Here is a 14588-nt window from a genome sequence, read left to right on the forward strand (position 1 = left end):
AGAAAGAGGCTTGTGTTTGATTTGATCAGAAACATTTGATTTAGCTCCTTGCCTGGAGCATCCCTGAATTACGTGGCAGTGAGAAATGACGTGGGATTGAAGAACACTGCATTCCAACTTTTGAATCTTCACATCTACTGTCTATGCCCTGAAAATGTTTTCTAATAACATTCACTGACTCTCCAGAAAATGTGCAAAGGCTGCTCCATATTCGGTGGCAGCTGGGAACAGACACTGCTTGCTTGCCTGGACTGTCTTCCTTAGCTCTGGAGGTCCTGGATTCAAAGTCTGCCGATAGGCTGACCATATGGTGCTGCTGTATAAAAGTAGGGTTGATTATTGCATCTGAAACCTTTTTCTTTCTAATTTTTTATACACTTCTAATTTTTTGTTTCTGGGCTACAGACTGGGATCTAAATAACATACTGAGCTAATAAAGACTAATGATTATTATGCCTGGGAAACGTGTGATAGCAGGGAATTGGCCTCTGAGCTCCAGAGCTCTTGCTCCTAGTACATGACTCTTCCTCCCTGTCGTCAGGAATTGAATTCCAGTTACTGTTCTCTGGGGAGCTGAGACTGAAATCGCAGTCTGCAGTCCTGAATGGTGCCTGAATTCATGTCTGTGACCTTGAGTCCTATGTGCATGACTTGCCCTGGTGCAGCTCTCGTGCTTCCTCTTCTGTCCACTTTAATGCTAGTGGCACTCAGAGATACTTCTTCCCTTTAGTAAATCAGGCCTTCTATTTGGTAGATTAAACACAGTTTTCATCCAGTGAAATCAGAACAGCTTGCAAAGGTTGGGTCACTGTCCTTCTTTCACAGATGGGTCAGCTGAGGCACGGAGATGAGTTGGCTTGGAGGCAGTGGATGGCACTGTCTCTGTGCTTCCACTGCAAGCTGTGTTTGCCGGAACATGCTGCCTCCCACGTGTGAAAAAGCAGGTCAGGGTCTGAGCTGGAATTTAAACAGGCAGAGCTGCGCAGCTGTCCTGTCCCCGTCCCTTTGCTGCGCTGTGGTCTGCCTAGGTGCTATTATCTAGATAATTTCAAACCTCTAGGTGAGGTTTGGAATAAGTTTTGTTGGGTTCCTGCCAAGACAAGCAGACATCAAGCTTGTAAATCAACAATGATGCGAATAAAAATGTGAGAAGGGGATTGCTGGATAAACAGCATAATCCAGGTGCTTCCTGTGTGAGTTCCCATCCATGAGACCTTCTCACACCTTTGCTTCTTTCTTGATATCCTCTTACTCCTCCACCTCCCACTGCTTTACTGCAAGGTCCAAAGTTCTAATAACCATGTCAGAAATGCCACAGGAAAGAAACAAATTACCTTGTTAGGAGTTTATATTGTCAAGCCTCAGTATGTGAACAGCAAGCCAGGTTTTATAAAGTGCAAAAGACTTGCTTTGAAGTCCTCAGATATGAAACGTGTTCTACTTTCAAAGCCTCTTACATGTTTGCTTCCCCCCCCCCCCCCCCAATGTTTTCTTTGCAACCCAGAGGACTCCTGTTTGATAAGAAGCCCAAATTCTGCAGGATCAACTTGATCCAGAATTTGGGGTGGGGAGAATGCCGTGTGTTGAAAGGCTCGTGCAGCAAGTGCCGGAGCTGGAGCTGCAGACGGCTGCCAGCCGGGATGGGGGTGTAGGAGTGGGCATGGAGGCCTCAGGATGATTACCAGGGGGAAGGCATGCTTGATTACAGCATCCAGAATTGGCCTCGCAAATGATCTTACTGGAGGAGGAAGCCCTCCAAACTGGAGAAGGCACCTTCCTAGGCAGCTGCCACCTCATCAGCACAGCAGTGCACGTACAGAGCCCAGCTGTCAGTGAAGCATTGCACCTGCAGCTTCTCCTGGTTCCAGCGCTGAGTGGGAAGGCTTAAAACCTTTGGACCTGTCAGCGCTGCAAAGAAGTGGTAACCCAGCTAGCTTTAAACTGGTTATCTCAGGTACCAGATGCAGCCTAATGAGAGCTGAGTGCACTGTTGCCAGCCCCGCTGAGAAGCGTGGATCGAGGTCTGCTAGGTCTGCGGAGCTAGCCCCTGCGGCAGGCTAGTGGTGACCATTGCTGTACAGCTTGCACTGGCACTCCAGTCAGACCAAGTTGGTATACAGGCCATGCTGCTGAGCTTGTTGGTAAAGAGTAGCCACACAGTGATTGACCTGCCAGATAATTCACTATTTGTTGGACTCCAGGACTGCTGTAAAAATTGTTTTCAAGTTTAAAAAAAAAAAAAAAAGTTGGAAGAAGAGAGTATCTTGTTAAATCTTCTGCCACAGTAGCACTTACTTTCATATATTGAAAGTGATGTGGCATTTATTTAGGCAGTGTGTCCTAACCCTGTAATTATAGCTCACAAATGAGAGAAGCCAAAAATGATTGTGGATTTGTATCTGGAAAAGCAAGTGCTCTGTGGCCAGGAAGGAATGAGTGTCTGATAAATGAGTTGGTTGAGGCAAATAGATTTCATCTGGTATCAGGCTGAGGAAGCCACTGAGGGAGGAATAAGCTAGCAGATGAATGGAGGGTAACTGCAGCCTCTCTTCAACAGCCTAATTGTAAGATTTGTCTGTTTTCTTCCTTAATTTTTGAAAGTCAGTAACTGCAATGAATTCCTCTGGAGCTTGACACATCAGCCTTGAAACTGGAGAGGAACTTTGTTTTAAATCAGTAAGAAGTGTGATAAATGTAATTTTATTTGCTGTAATTGTTAAATTGTGTCTAGAAGTGAAGACTGAAGGCACTGTCTTCTCTATAGGCACCATATTATTTTTGTATAGTGTCTGGTGCAGCAGAGCTCTGAGAGCATAATTTGTAATTACTGTGGCGTGTAAAGCCCCCAAACGGGGGAAAGGTTGCTGTAAACCTCTCTTGGGATGTATGCCTGTGTAGTTCAGGGATTCTTTGTGCTTGAAAAAGAGCCGAATGCCACAAGTAGAAAGAGGACATGGCAATACATAATCTTGTTTCATGAGCAGAAGTAATGATATGCAGGAAGGCCAAGGATGAATCATATAAAAAGTTTTGCACAGCCCTTTGGAACATCTGCTGAAGAAGTTCTCCGGAGGGTACTCTGGGTGCTCTGAAATAATTCAGCCTTTTATAGGGGCATGCCCCAAATTGACCTGTCCTTGTTCTACCAGAGGTTCCCTCATCCCATGAAAAGCTGCTCAGGTTTGTCCTTCCTTTCCCTCCTTAAATGCTTCTATCCTTCCTTCCCTGCAACATGTCACTTGCGTGAGTTGTTAGTCTTCTGGTGATGGGGAAAGAGCAAGCAAAGGTTGAAACTGAAACTCCCAAATGCTGTGCTGGTTTGTGCTGGGATCTTACAATCACTTCTTTCTATTTATTTTAGGTAAAGCAGATCATGGAAGAAGCTGTCACCCGGAAATTTGTACATGAAGACAGCAGTCACATCATCGCCTTATGTGGTAAATGACACACAAAAGAGCTAACACTACATAATCTTACTTTTCCTATAGAAATGTATTTTCTGTGCTGTCAGAGGTAAATGCAGGAATTTAAATATTAGAAATCATGGAGTTCAGGCCCATGTCACCTTTTTGTTACATCTGCTACATCTGTGTGTACATTACAAATAAGAATGTAACTCTTATTAAAATGCCATTATCCAAAATAAGTACCAAGCCAAAACGACAAGGTGATTTACTAGGAAGCACTAGTAGGTTAAATAATATGTATTTGGAGATAAGATACAACCCAGAGGATAACTGCCAAAAGATGAAATTTTCACAGTCATGAGTTAAAATCTGGCAGCTGCCTTCCAGCTGAAAGTGCTTTGTTCTGTAAGTTGTCTCAATGTATTTGAAGAATAAGGTGTCTCATTTTGAGTATAGGTGGCAGAATCCAGCCCAAAAAGTCATTGAAAGAGCTGTTGCCTTTTTTAAAAAAAGAGAAACAATGGAAATCTCGGTGACTTTTCTAGCCAGCATCATGCCACTGGCTAGTTGGTGTGTTTCAGATCTTCGCAACACTTCTCTGCTCTCCACTGTGCACCGAATGCTGTATTACATAAATGGTGCATTTGGGAGATTGAGGTCTAGGCTTTGACATTGTGGACATTCTTGTATATTTTTTAATGTAATCGGTGAGCCATTATGTTGGTGACTTTTCCTCATGACTGTATTTTGGAAGTTGCGTTACCAAGAATTAGCAAGAAAATAAAATTTCTTTGGAGATAATGTCATGTATACCAAGGACAGCTGGTGTTTCAGAACTCTGTGAATCGATCTAAGTCTGAATAAATTCTAAAATTTGGTGGTGGTTTGCCTGGTCCCTGCAGACTTAGACTGATGTGTGTGTGTGTGTGTTGTGATGATGGAGCGAAGCAGACCCTGTGTGGGTGGGTGGATAAAGATGGTCCAATGCTGGATTCTCAGTAGAGGTCAGCTTCTGAATAGTTCACACCAAGTACTCCTTTGGAGACTTAGCCACTTCGTTCAGTGCCTGAGAAGGAGCTGTTGAATGCTGGTTCAACAGTTCTGAAATTTAGCCCATAATTTACTAGGGCCGATAAAAACTTCACACTGTTCATCAGACTTTGGTGTGTGGAGAAACATCACAGCAAGATACTGCTGAGAATTAAAGCTATGTACGCTTGTAAATATGTATGTTGGCCTGTGAATTCTTGGCTGCTTTCTCTTCGTGCTTCAAATTGAAGACTTAACTGGGAGCGATGCTGAGAATGATTGGAGAGCAGCCATTTAAACACTTCTGGATTTCACAGAATGGAGCATTTGCAGCCAAGCCTACCCAGTTATGTGTTGATGGCAGTGAAGAGGTTAAGAAGAGTGGTAGTTAGATTTGGCTTTGGAGATAAGTGGACTGTTTAGACAAAGAAGTATTGACACATGTTACTGAAAGCCGAAGTCGGAGAATAGTAACCTTTTCCTATTGCAACATTGAAATTCCGACTTGCTCTGCTGTGTGTGGTTATTATGTATGCAAGGCTAATCTTTCACTAGCCTGCTTGCTGTTTCCAAGTTATCTTTTACTTACAGCTTAGGAGAATTTATTCATCCCTACATATTCAGTGCAGGAGTGCAAGATTTGGCCGTGTTTTCTGGCTAATGTTTTATTGCTATTAATATAGACTGTAGCCGTTTCTTCCATTTAGGTTGTGGTTATGTTAAATGTTCCCCTTTTATCTACTGTATATTTGTACTATACAGAGGAGAAAAAGTAACTGAGGAAAATGGTCCCGAGATAGGAGCAGGTGAAGGAACCCTGAGCCAGTGCCCTTGCTGCAGGCTGCCTGTTTGATCTAGAGAGCTCCTAGTGTTGTGTGTCTGTTCTCTGTCTTTGAAATTATATGCTGTAAGATGTGCTGCAGTCTTGATGTAAGGGGTAGTGGGGCGGCAGCTATTTCTGTTAGAATCTGCTCGGCCAAAATTAGGAATACTGTAAAACCTTCGTAATGTTTCTCCCTTCCTCCCACTGTGATTCCAGTTGGTTTTGTGTTCTGAATTCTGTAGGGTCTGAAGAACTAATAACTCTCCATGAGCTGCCTTATTATTGCCCAGCAATCCTACCTATCCTAAGGAAGTATTCCAACCTGCAGCTGCTTTGAAGGTAGGACTTAATTAACTCTAAACCAGAAGTAGGTGAAGCTGAATGTTCTGCTATCACTTCAGCTAATTGAATGGAGAAACTGCTTCCAGGAGATTTGGCTAACAGCTCCTGGCTGGGGCTCTCCTGTGTGTGCAGTTCTCTTCCCTCCCTCACTCCAGTTTCATGTGCCTCTTCAAGAGGTTTTTCCCTTCTATTTAAAATTAGATTGGCTCAGTACATGAGTCACTTTCAGTGAATCTTTGTTATAAATATAGAATTCTTGTGAATCATTTTACTCTCCTGCAAGGCTGAGTTTAGCAAGAGTCTCTTAAATACATGGTAGTTGATTTTCAGGGTCTGTCTGCATCAGTAACTGAACATTTCCTAGCTATCCTAGGTCCTAAATGGCTGAAGGTGCCACTAAGTAGTGTGTGCCACTTTTCCCACACCCGTAGGTGCCTCTCTGTTACAGTACATGGGGTTTGTAAGGACAAGAAACTCCAAGGCTGAGATGGCAGACTCAATCTGCACTGTTCAGCCCCACGCTGGACTACAGCATCTCTGAACAGAGCTTAGGTGCATCATCTGTTAAGCAGAAGGAAGTTTTTCATGTAAGGTTACTGCAGGACGTTGAGCATGAATGGGTTTCCTCATGGTCTGGCTAGCCCCTGAAATGTGTCTCCATGGTCCTGGATTCAATCCATAGGATGCAGTTGGACAGAAGAGCAGCTCGTGTTATGTAGGGTTCATTTGCAAATCTGGAGGCACTTATAGGGGATTTGACTCCATGGAGATATGTTGGCATCCAGTGGGTAGGAGGGCCCCTTTCCTGCCCCAAGGTCACCCTAATGAGACCACAGAAAGCATGTATTGAGGTAGGAGACACAGTCTCAGCACTAGTACCTGTCTAACACGTTGAGCACGGAGTATGAAGCAGTGAGCTCACCTTTGCAAGCTCCTGAAGGAAATGCTGTTCCGGACCCGGGGCAGCTCCATGCCACCCTTGCTGGCCCCTGGAGCAATAATGCCTCTGTGCGGGTCAGTTCTGCTCACCCAGTGGGAGAGATTTGTTGTAAACACAATGACTCTGCTTACAATCTGTATTCTTTACCTGTGTGATCTAAGAGAAGGAAAACAGTGCTGACATTTTCATCCTTGTGGGGAAGCAATGAATGCAGATGTTTTTGTATTTGTTCTCAACCCAGTTACATTCCAGTTACTCTTTCATCCTATCTGATTTCTAAAAGATCTAGCTCTGTGATTCAGAGCCATAGTGGTTCAATTGGGACTGTGTGCAGTGTGGCTGATGTGTGCCATGTTGGGACAAAAATTCCAAATTCTTTTGGGCTACAGGTTGCTGTTGAGTGAATTTCACCGATATTGTGTTGTCAATCAGAGTATAACGAAATGACGCAAGCTCTGTGGATATTCATAGCATCTTTAGTGGACAGGCGTTTCTGTTAGAAACTGGATGTGGATGTTTCAGCCTGGGTTATCTGGTGCCGTTTCCTTAGTAACGGTAGCTGACATCGCATGACGTACGGACCGTGCTTTGCTCGTTCAGCTGAGTGCCACCTCTGCGGGCAAGGGAGAACACTGTCGCTCTCCTCCTGCATCCTTCCATTCACCAGCTTGCCTGAAGTTTTCACGGCTGGTCGTGTTCTCGCCAGGAATACTAGCCCTTTCCAGCTTTTATACCTCTGAGGGAAAGGGGGAAGAAAAAGGAGGCTTTTCTTCTGTCTGTCTCTGCAGTTACCTTATGTGTATTTACCAGTAATCAGCAGCAGGGTTTTCCAGTCCAGTGCATTACACTTACTGTGTTTGTCCAAAAACTGCCTGCAGCTTTGCTAAGCCTTTTTCTGTGTGTTTGCCCATCTTTAGATCCGACAGTAACGTGCTGCTATAAGCAAAGAATTAGAAACCTGTTTAAATCGGCTTCATACAGCAAACACAATGGAACATGCCTTCATGTCAACCAAGCAAGGTTACCTGAATGTTGTTCTTTATGTCTTCAAGGGCGTGTAGCTCACGTCATGAATCTCACAGGACTGGTTTTCTCCAAGTGGTCTCTTTTCTTTTATGTGTCCAGTCAAGATCTTTCATTAACTCACTTTTAAAATATTTCTTCTCTTTTCCCCTTTTAATCTAAAAAAAAAAAAAAAAAAAAAAAAAAGCCCTTCAGACACTTTCAATCTCATCTTTGAAACCAGCATTGTGATGTTTTTCAAAGAGCTGTCTCATTTCCAGTGGATGTATTTAATGCGAGCGTGGTGAGCTCTGTTGTCCTATCTGCTCAGCAAGGTAGGAACTGGGGCAGCCAAGAACACTTTGCAGAGCTGGTGCCTTCAGCAGGGCACAGGCAAGGGCTTCTGCCCAGTTTGCAAGGTCTGTGTGCCTCCAGCAACATCGGGAAGAGAAACTTGGAGAAAGGCTCCACAGACTTATCTTCCTTCTCTGCCATTCTTCCAATTATTGCATCCATGGTGGAATGGGTGGCTGGACTCTGTTCATTGCAACAGCGTGGGTCACTGGGACATTTGTTTAATGCACTTCATGTTTTGCTTGTTTGCTCTGTGTGCAGAGCTGGAGTAACTGCCCCGATTGCTCAAACTGTATGCTCCGTTTGTATGCATTATTCGTTGGAGGGGGGAAAAAGAAAAGGGAGTGTGTGTGGAGCCTTCTCCTGGAAAAGACACTTAAAGCAAGCCTTATACATGGTGCATACTTGATGCTTGATGAATGGGTTATGTTGCCAGAAGGACACTGCTCCTGTAATAATAGTAATTAAATGTAGAGTATGTTTTTAATGTCTTGTTTTTAAAGGTAAATTGATAACTACTCTGAAAACAAACTTTGTCCAGACAGTATCTCCCTCAGAGAAGTTAACAGTGTATTGTTCTGATTGGTGTAATTATTATTTAAGTGTAGCAAGGATGCTGACAAATAAAAACTGGGATTGTACAAAATGTTCAACATTCACTGCGTGTTTGTTTTAAAGGAAATGTGAACCTTGAATTAACTCGTAATTAAATTATTGTTCATAGGAGTTGACTGTGCTTGGCCTGGTTTATAATTTAAAGGTATTTTTATATTGTTTGAAATGAGTCTTAGTAGTTCTCTTTGAATAAATATTTTGAGTGCATTAAATGGAATAATCCTGAATTCTTATGCTGTAAAATAATTGCCATAGACTTCAGGTGGATTATTGAGAGCTGGGATGTGCTAGAATCAAAAAGTACATTGTTTAGATGTAAATCCAGCGTGCTTGCTTGTCAAAGTGAATGTAGTTACTGTGTTTAGGGGGCAGGTTGGCAGTAAACATGAGTAAAAATGGTAACTTGGGCACTGTCAAACATGCAGAACTTGGCTTTTCAATGAGATTTTTATTCAAATTAGGGAAGGGATGAACTGCACGAAAAGCTTTTTTTGGCCTGAATAGTAAGTCTGCTACCAGTAATTAAACCCATTAATTAAAATGTACAGAATCCCTTTGTGGTTGAAATGAAAAGGCCGGTTCTGATTTTGAGCTGTAGAACGGTATTTAATGTTGTGCTTGAGGCTTCTTTTAAACCTTCTTTGAGGACTGCAGGTTTGCGTTGCACGTGTTCCTTGGGATGTGAACGGAGAAGAGAGAGTTGGGGGTTTCTGTCGCCGTCCCTGGGAATTGTGCCGCCAGACTTCCCTGGGGACCCGTCTGGGTTTGCACAGGAGCTGTGCTGGGAAGCGGATGGGTTTGTTGCAGAGGCATCGCCGTTGTCTGTTCCTTTCCTCATCACATCAGTGGCTGGTGTCTTCGGAGCCCCTCATGCTGGAGGAAGGGCGATAGCTGCAGCAGTTACATTCCTCGTAGCTGTGCTTGGTGCGCGTCTAGTGAACCTCAGAGCCAAAATGATTGGCATGATACCACTGGATGGCTTCAAAAAGAGGCCCCTCATCCCTGTGGGGGTATTCCTCCTTAGAGCATTATGGGCATTACGTGTGAAATATAGATATATATTTTATTGTGGCAGCCAAATGTCTTCTCTTTTGCCCGGGTGATGATAGAGGAGGAGTTGCACAAAGGAAGCCCTGTTCGGCGCACTGCAGCGAGAGGCTTTTATTTGGTCTAGAGCCTCACAACTTCACCGCCTGTTTCTAAGCTCTCAGGACGCCTGGTCTTGTTAGCTGGCTGCCTGCCAGCAGCAGTGCGAATCTGCTTGAGTGTCTGAACTTGAACTCAAGTCAGCCGGGAGTAGGCTGTATGTTTGGATTTGATGTTTCAGGCAGCTGGTTTTATTGTATGACTGAGTTTTTTGCTGTCAAGGAAGGGAAGACCTGTAGATCCAAGCGCCTCTCTGAATTGCATCATGCATTCCCATTGATACAGAGATGTTGATGCGAGTGTGACCAAACCACTTGTAAACTAGAAAGCAAAGAAACTGCACTCAAATTCTGTAAGGCATTGAAGCTCTTCTATCAAAGAAAACAACAAAACTCCTGTCTTCTCTTTGTTTTCTTGATACTTTGGGTATCTTTTTTGGTATACTTTGGATACTTGATGTGCGCTGTTTCTTCCCATTTCAGTTATCAGTATCATTTGATTTACGCCCAGTCTTGGTTACAGTCCTTCACTTCAGAGGTATTTGGAAGTATTTATTTTTCCTTACTTCAGTGTCATTTAATTATCTTTGCCTTCCAAATCTGTTCTAAAGCTGTGTTTTATCTAGACCAGACTTACAGACCAGAAACGTTTTCCCCCTTTTAAACCCAAGCAGAAAATTTGCCATTTCTGAATGTTAAGTTACAGTTCTATCTTGATAGATTTGTTGAGAATACTTGCTGCAGAACCTGCAATTCCATGTGCTGGTCCATTCCAGACTGGACGTGCAGAGAAGAGGAACAGAGAGCCTCTCCTGTGAGAGGAGACTAGAGAACTTGGCTTGCTCAGCCTAGGAGACAAGCCTGTCCCCTTGACTGAGCTGCATTAACCTCAGGTTTCGTTGTTTCCATTTCCATTATGCGTATTGCTTTTCTTCTCTTATTAACTGATGAAAATTACTGTTTTTTTCTGGGTAATGCTATGTTTAAATATCACACATCTAAAAAAAGAAAAACAAAATCCATGTCATGATCTGTCCAGTAATGCATTGGGAAAGGTAATATGGTTTGACTGCAGAGCTGGATCTGAATATTAAGTGAAGGTGTTTATACATTATTTGTGACTGCATTTAGTCATGTGTGCAGCCCTTTAAACAAAAGAAGGATGTGATCACTGCACTGGGGGGAGCTTGTGATATAATGAATTCACATTAGTAAGCAGTCCTTGAAGCTGTGCTCTTTCTCTGTGTGACTAATACGTTGGAGAGATGGCCTAAGCCCTTTCAGCTGACATCTACCATCCCAAAGCAAACAGACACTCACCTGAACATGAACCGAGTGCTGACTTGCCCAGCTACCAGTCCAGTCTTCTCTGGAAGCAGCTGCTTGCCAAACCTTTGGTAGTCGCTGGACGTGGGAGCAGAGGAGGGTGAGTGAGGAGGTGGGTGGGTGAGGAGGTCCATGCGGCAGCTGTACAGTGCTGTGTGTGCACAGCCAGCCCCGCGGGGTGCAGCCTGTCCTTTGGGGATGACTTCCAGGTCTATAGGCATGACGTGGCAGGTAAATGCTATCATGCTGCTGCTTCTCAGTACAGTTTCTCTCATATGCTCCTCTAAGTTGTGAAGTAGCTCCTTCAGCTTCCCTGCATTTCCTTCAGTGCAACGAGACTAGAATACGATCTTGACTCGGGACGGGTGGTGTAACGTCAGAGCTGGACTCCAGGCTGCTTCTGTGAAGTAGTCCTTAGCGGGTATTTGTATTCTTCTTCAGGTAGAGCAATAGGAACACACTGTTTTGTCTGTTTTAACCTGTGTGCGTATTGCTTGCAGTCTGCCAGTGTTCCCTGTCAGGGTAGTCACGTACTCTGTGGACTTGGTGCCAGCGATATTAGTCTGTGTGGTGGTTTTGAGGATGTGAGACTGGAAGTCCTGTCACTTCTGTTTCAGAGATTTTTTTAAAGAGTGTGGGGTTTTTAAATCTCATTCAAAGAGTTGCTGACCTGGTGCAATAAGTACCTTTGAACTGTTTATACCCCATTTGTCTTGTTGGGGTGTATCTCATGTTGTGCGCTCTTGCTTTCAAGCTCCTAAAGTGTCTGCATACACCAGGGCTGCACAAGCATTTATTGTTCTTGGAAGCAAAGTGGAGGAAAACTATCGCGCACAAGTGCTTTTGAAGCGGCTGTGCTTTAGGCTTTAATTCTGCACTCGAGACCTAATGTGGAGGCCCGGTATCCATCCATTGCAGTTTCCTTTCACATAGCCATGGAGCACCTAGGCTTGGACAATCATCAGTGTAAGATGCTTCCTTCTTGGAAAATAAGTGGAGGGAAGTTTTGCTTGGAATAGCTCTCTGTCAGTCAGTACCTGTTCACAGCGAAAGGACTGGCAAATTCTGAGGAACAGAATGGTTCTTGGGTCCTGTTAACATTTTAGAACCAATTCAGTATATAACATGATTGCAGTTAATGTGCAAAACACTTATTAAGCTTGGACTTTCTATGAAACAATTTAACACTTCCTAGCTTTGATTAGGTGGTGTCACAGCTTTCTAAAGCAGATGAGTATTCCCTTAATTTTGGAGGTGGTAGACAATAGGAAAGCAATTGTGTGGCTGGATTTTCTGGAGCCACATGCTTAGTGAGAGATCAGTTAAGATCTTAAGCTTCAGGGTCTGTAAATGTTTGTAGGAATACAATCAAATAGCTCCAACTGAAATCATGGATATGTCTCTGTCAAAGCTGGCAGTGGAAAACCAGGAAACCTTTGAACGTGAATATGGCTGGTGACTCCTGAAGACCAGATATCTGGGGTATTTCAGGGATGGACAGCGTATCTGAGTTGCAGGAGTACCTGGTAGTGCTGGTTAGGAATCTAAGCTGCTAACATACGTAAGGGTTAATCACAAAAATGTGGTTGGTTGTGGGACTGTTTTCTTCATTGGTCTTATGATGACTTGTTATCCCATTTTGCCCAAAGTTAATTGTGTTTGAAAGAGAAGATCTAATTAGGAACCAATGACTGCATGATGCTGGAGCTTGTGTTCTGTTTTTTCTCGTTCAGGACCTGAAATCCAAGCAATTATCAGAGTCACCAAACGTCACGATTGCCAGCCCCAAGCAATGAAAAATCATGAGTCAGAAATCTTTTCCTTCATGGCCCTAAATTACAAGACTGGATTAAAGTTCATGACAGGAAAATAAAATCAACTGAGGAATAGAAATGTATTTCTTAAATACATTTCTTATCCAGAGATTCTTATCCAGTGGTATGCTTCAAGATGGTAAAGCTTTCAGAAGAATATCAAATACCCACAGACTTGCAGTAAAATCGTGGAAGGCGGCAATGTGGGAAACTCTTCTTTGTTTTTAAGGTGAGAAATAAGTTCCCGATAGAAGCCCTTTCTCTGCCTCCTATTTAAAGTATGGCAACAAAGTGTTAACAGGTGAAAGGAACAGGAGATTGATTTGGAGCTAGGCTGGACCTCATGTTTGGAGTGTCCTGAGTGTCCGCACAACAAGCTGTTCCCATCGATTTCAGCTGGAGTTACAGCCTTCCAGTTCCTCTGAAAATCAGCCCCATTAGGAAGAGATGCCTTCTGCTTTGGGGTTTTTAGGCGATTCCCTTGAGGCTTCTAAATAGCACAATGCTCCTAGGTTTGACAACAAATTAAGAATTCGGTTTCCTCTCTTTCTTTTTTCCTTAGGTCACAGAAATGTAGCTTATGTAGAAATAGATGTAAATAACCATTGTCCAGCCAGACAATTTATTATTTTAATTCTTTTGGCTTTCTACCCTTAGCATTGATATTTTCAAAATGTAGTTAATCTGCTATGGAAATGCAGGTCTCATAAACAGAATACGAGTCTCCCTGTATTACTACTCCTATTTGGAAAACAAATGGAACATTTTCAGTGATGAATAATGCTTATAAAATAGTTTACAGAGATTCTACCTCACTTCATAAACACATTAGCCCAAAGAGAGTACCAGAGATGATCATAACTGGGGGGAGGCAAATATTTTTTCACACAAATTTAAAAGGTTTTTGATTGTGCTCCAAAGATGACTGCCTTAAAGTAATGAGTAGAGTGCTGGGGGGGGGGGGGGGGAAGAGTGAATATTAGCTCTGATGTGAAATCAAACAGTTTTTGAACTGCACGTGTTTTTAGTTTGAGAAGTGAAATATAATCTCTCATGCTTTTTAGAGCACTCTGCTAAACATTTTACTTTAGTCCTGGCCCATCGAATTGGATCATATTCAGTTATTTAGAGAAACCTCAGTAATTGTGATTTACCCTTAATAGTGTTTAATGGAAACACTTCCATTTCCTGAAGGCTGTTGAGATCCTTGAAACTTAATGGTCGAGATTTCAAAGAGGACCAGTCACCAACTTCCAGCCCTGATGTTTCCCAGCCAGAGCTATCTTTAGAGCTGAGGATTGTCCATTTAGATATTTTTTTTTTCCCCAGGGATTTATTGAAAATATGGTATCTGTGTACAGAGTACACAAGTAGCTTGAGTTCAGGTGAACTTAACCATTAAACCACACAGCCTTGGATGTTCAGTTCCCAGTAACTGCTGGTTTTACCTTGCTTCCGGGGGGAAAAAGTGCTTTCTCCTGATACGGATTCAAACCATCCAGTTAACTATAAGTAGAGTTTTCAAATTAAATCATTCTTTTACAGTGTGTTTTCAACATTTCTTTAATTTCAAGGCCAGGTTGGATGGGGCTTTGAGCAACCTGGTCTAGGGGAAGGTGTCCCTGCCCATGGCAGGGGGGTTGGAACTAGATGATCCTTAAGGTCCCTTCCAACCCAAACCATTCTGTGATTCTGTGATTAACAGTGAATCTCCTTTCACATGAAACCTCCAAGAGTGAAATGGAAAGTTTTTTTTCTGGTAGTCATCAAGTGCAGTTTTACTGATGGACT

General features: G+C 43.0%; 1 protein-coding gene across 1 annotated transcript in view; it reads left to right on the forward strand.

Moving 5' to 3' along the window:
• Positions 1-14588, forward strand: part of SGSM2 (small G protein signaling modulator 2) — a 61748-nt gene that overhangs the window by 5011 nt on the left and 42149 nt on the right. The window contains 1 exon segment of the mRNA XM_050908897.1: positions 3362-3437. Coding sequence (XP_050764854.1) covers positions 3362-3437 — 76 coding nt within the window.

Source organism: Gymnogyps californianus, chromosome 20, assembly GCF_018139145.2.
Source record: "Gymnogyps californianus isolate 813 chromosome 20, ASM1813914v2, whole genome shotgun sequence".
Taxonomy (NCBI): Eukaryota; Metazoa; Chordata; class Aves; order Accipitriformes; family Cathartidae; genus Gymnogyps; species Gymnogyps californianus.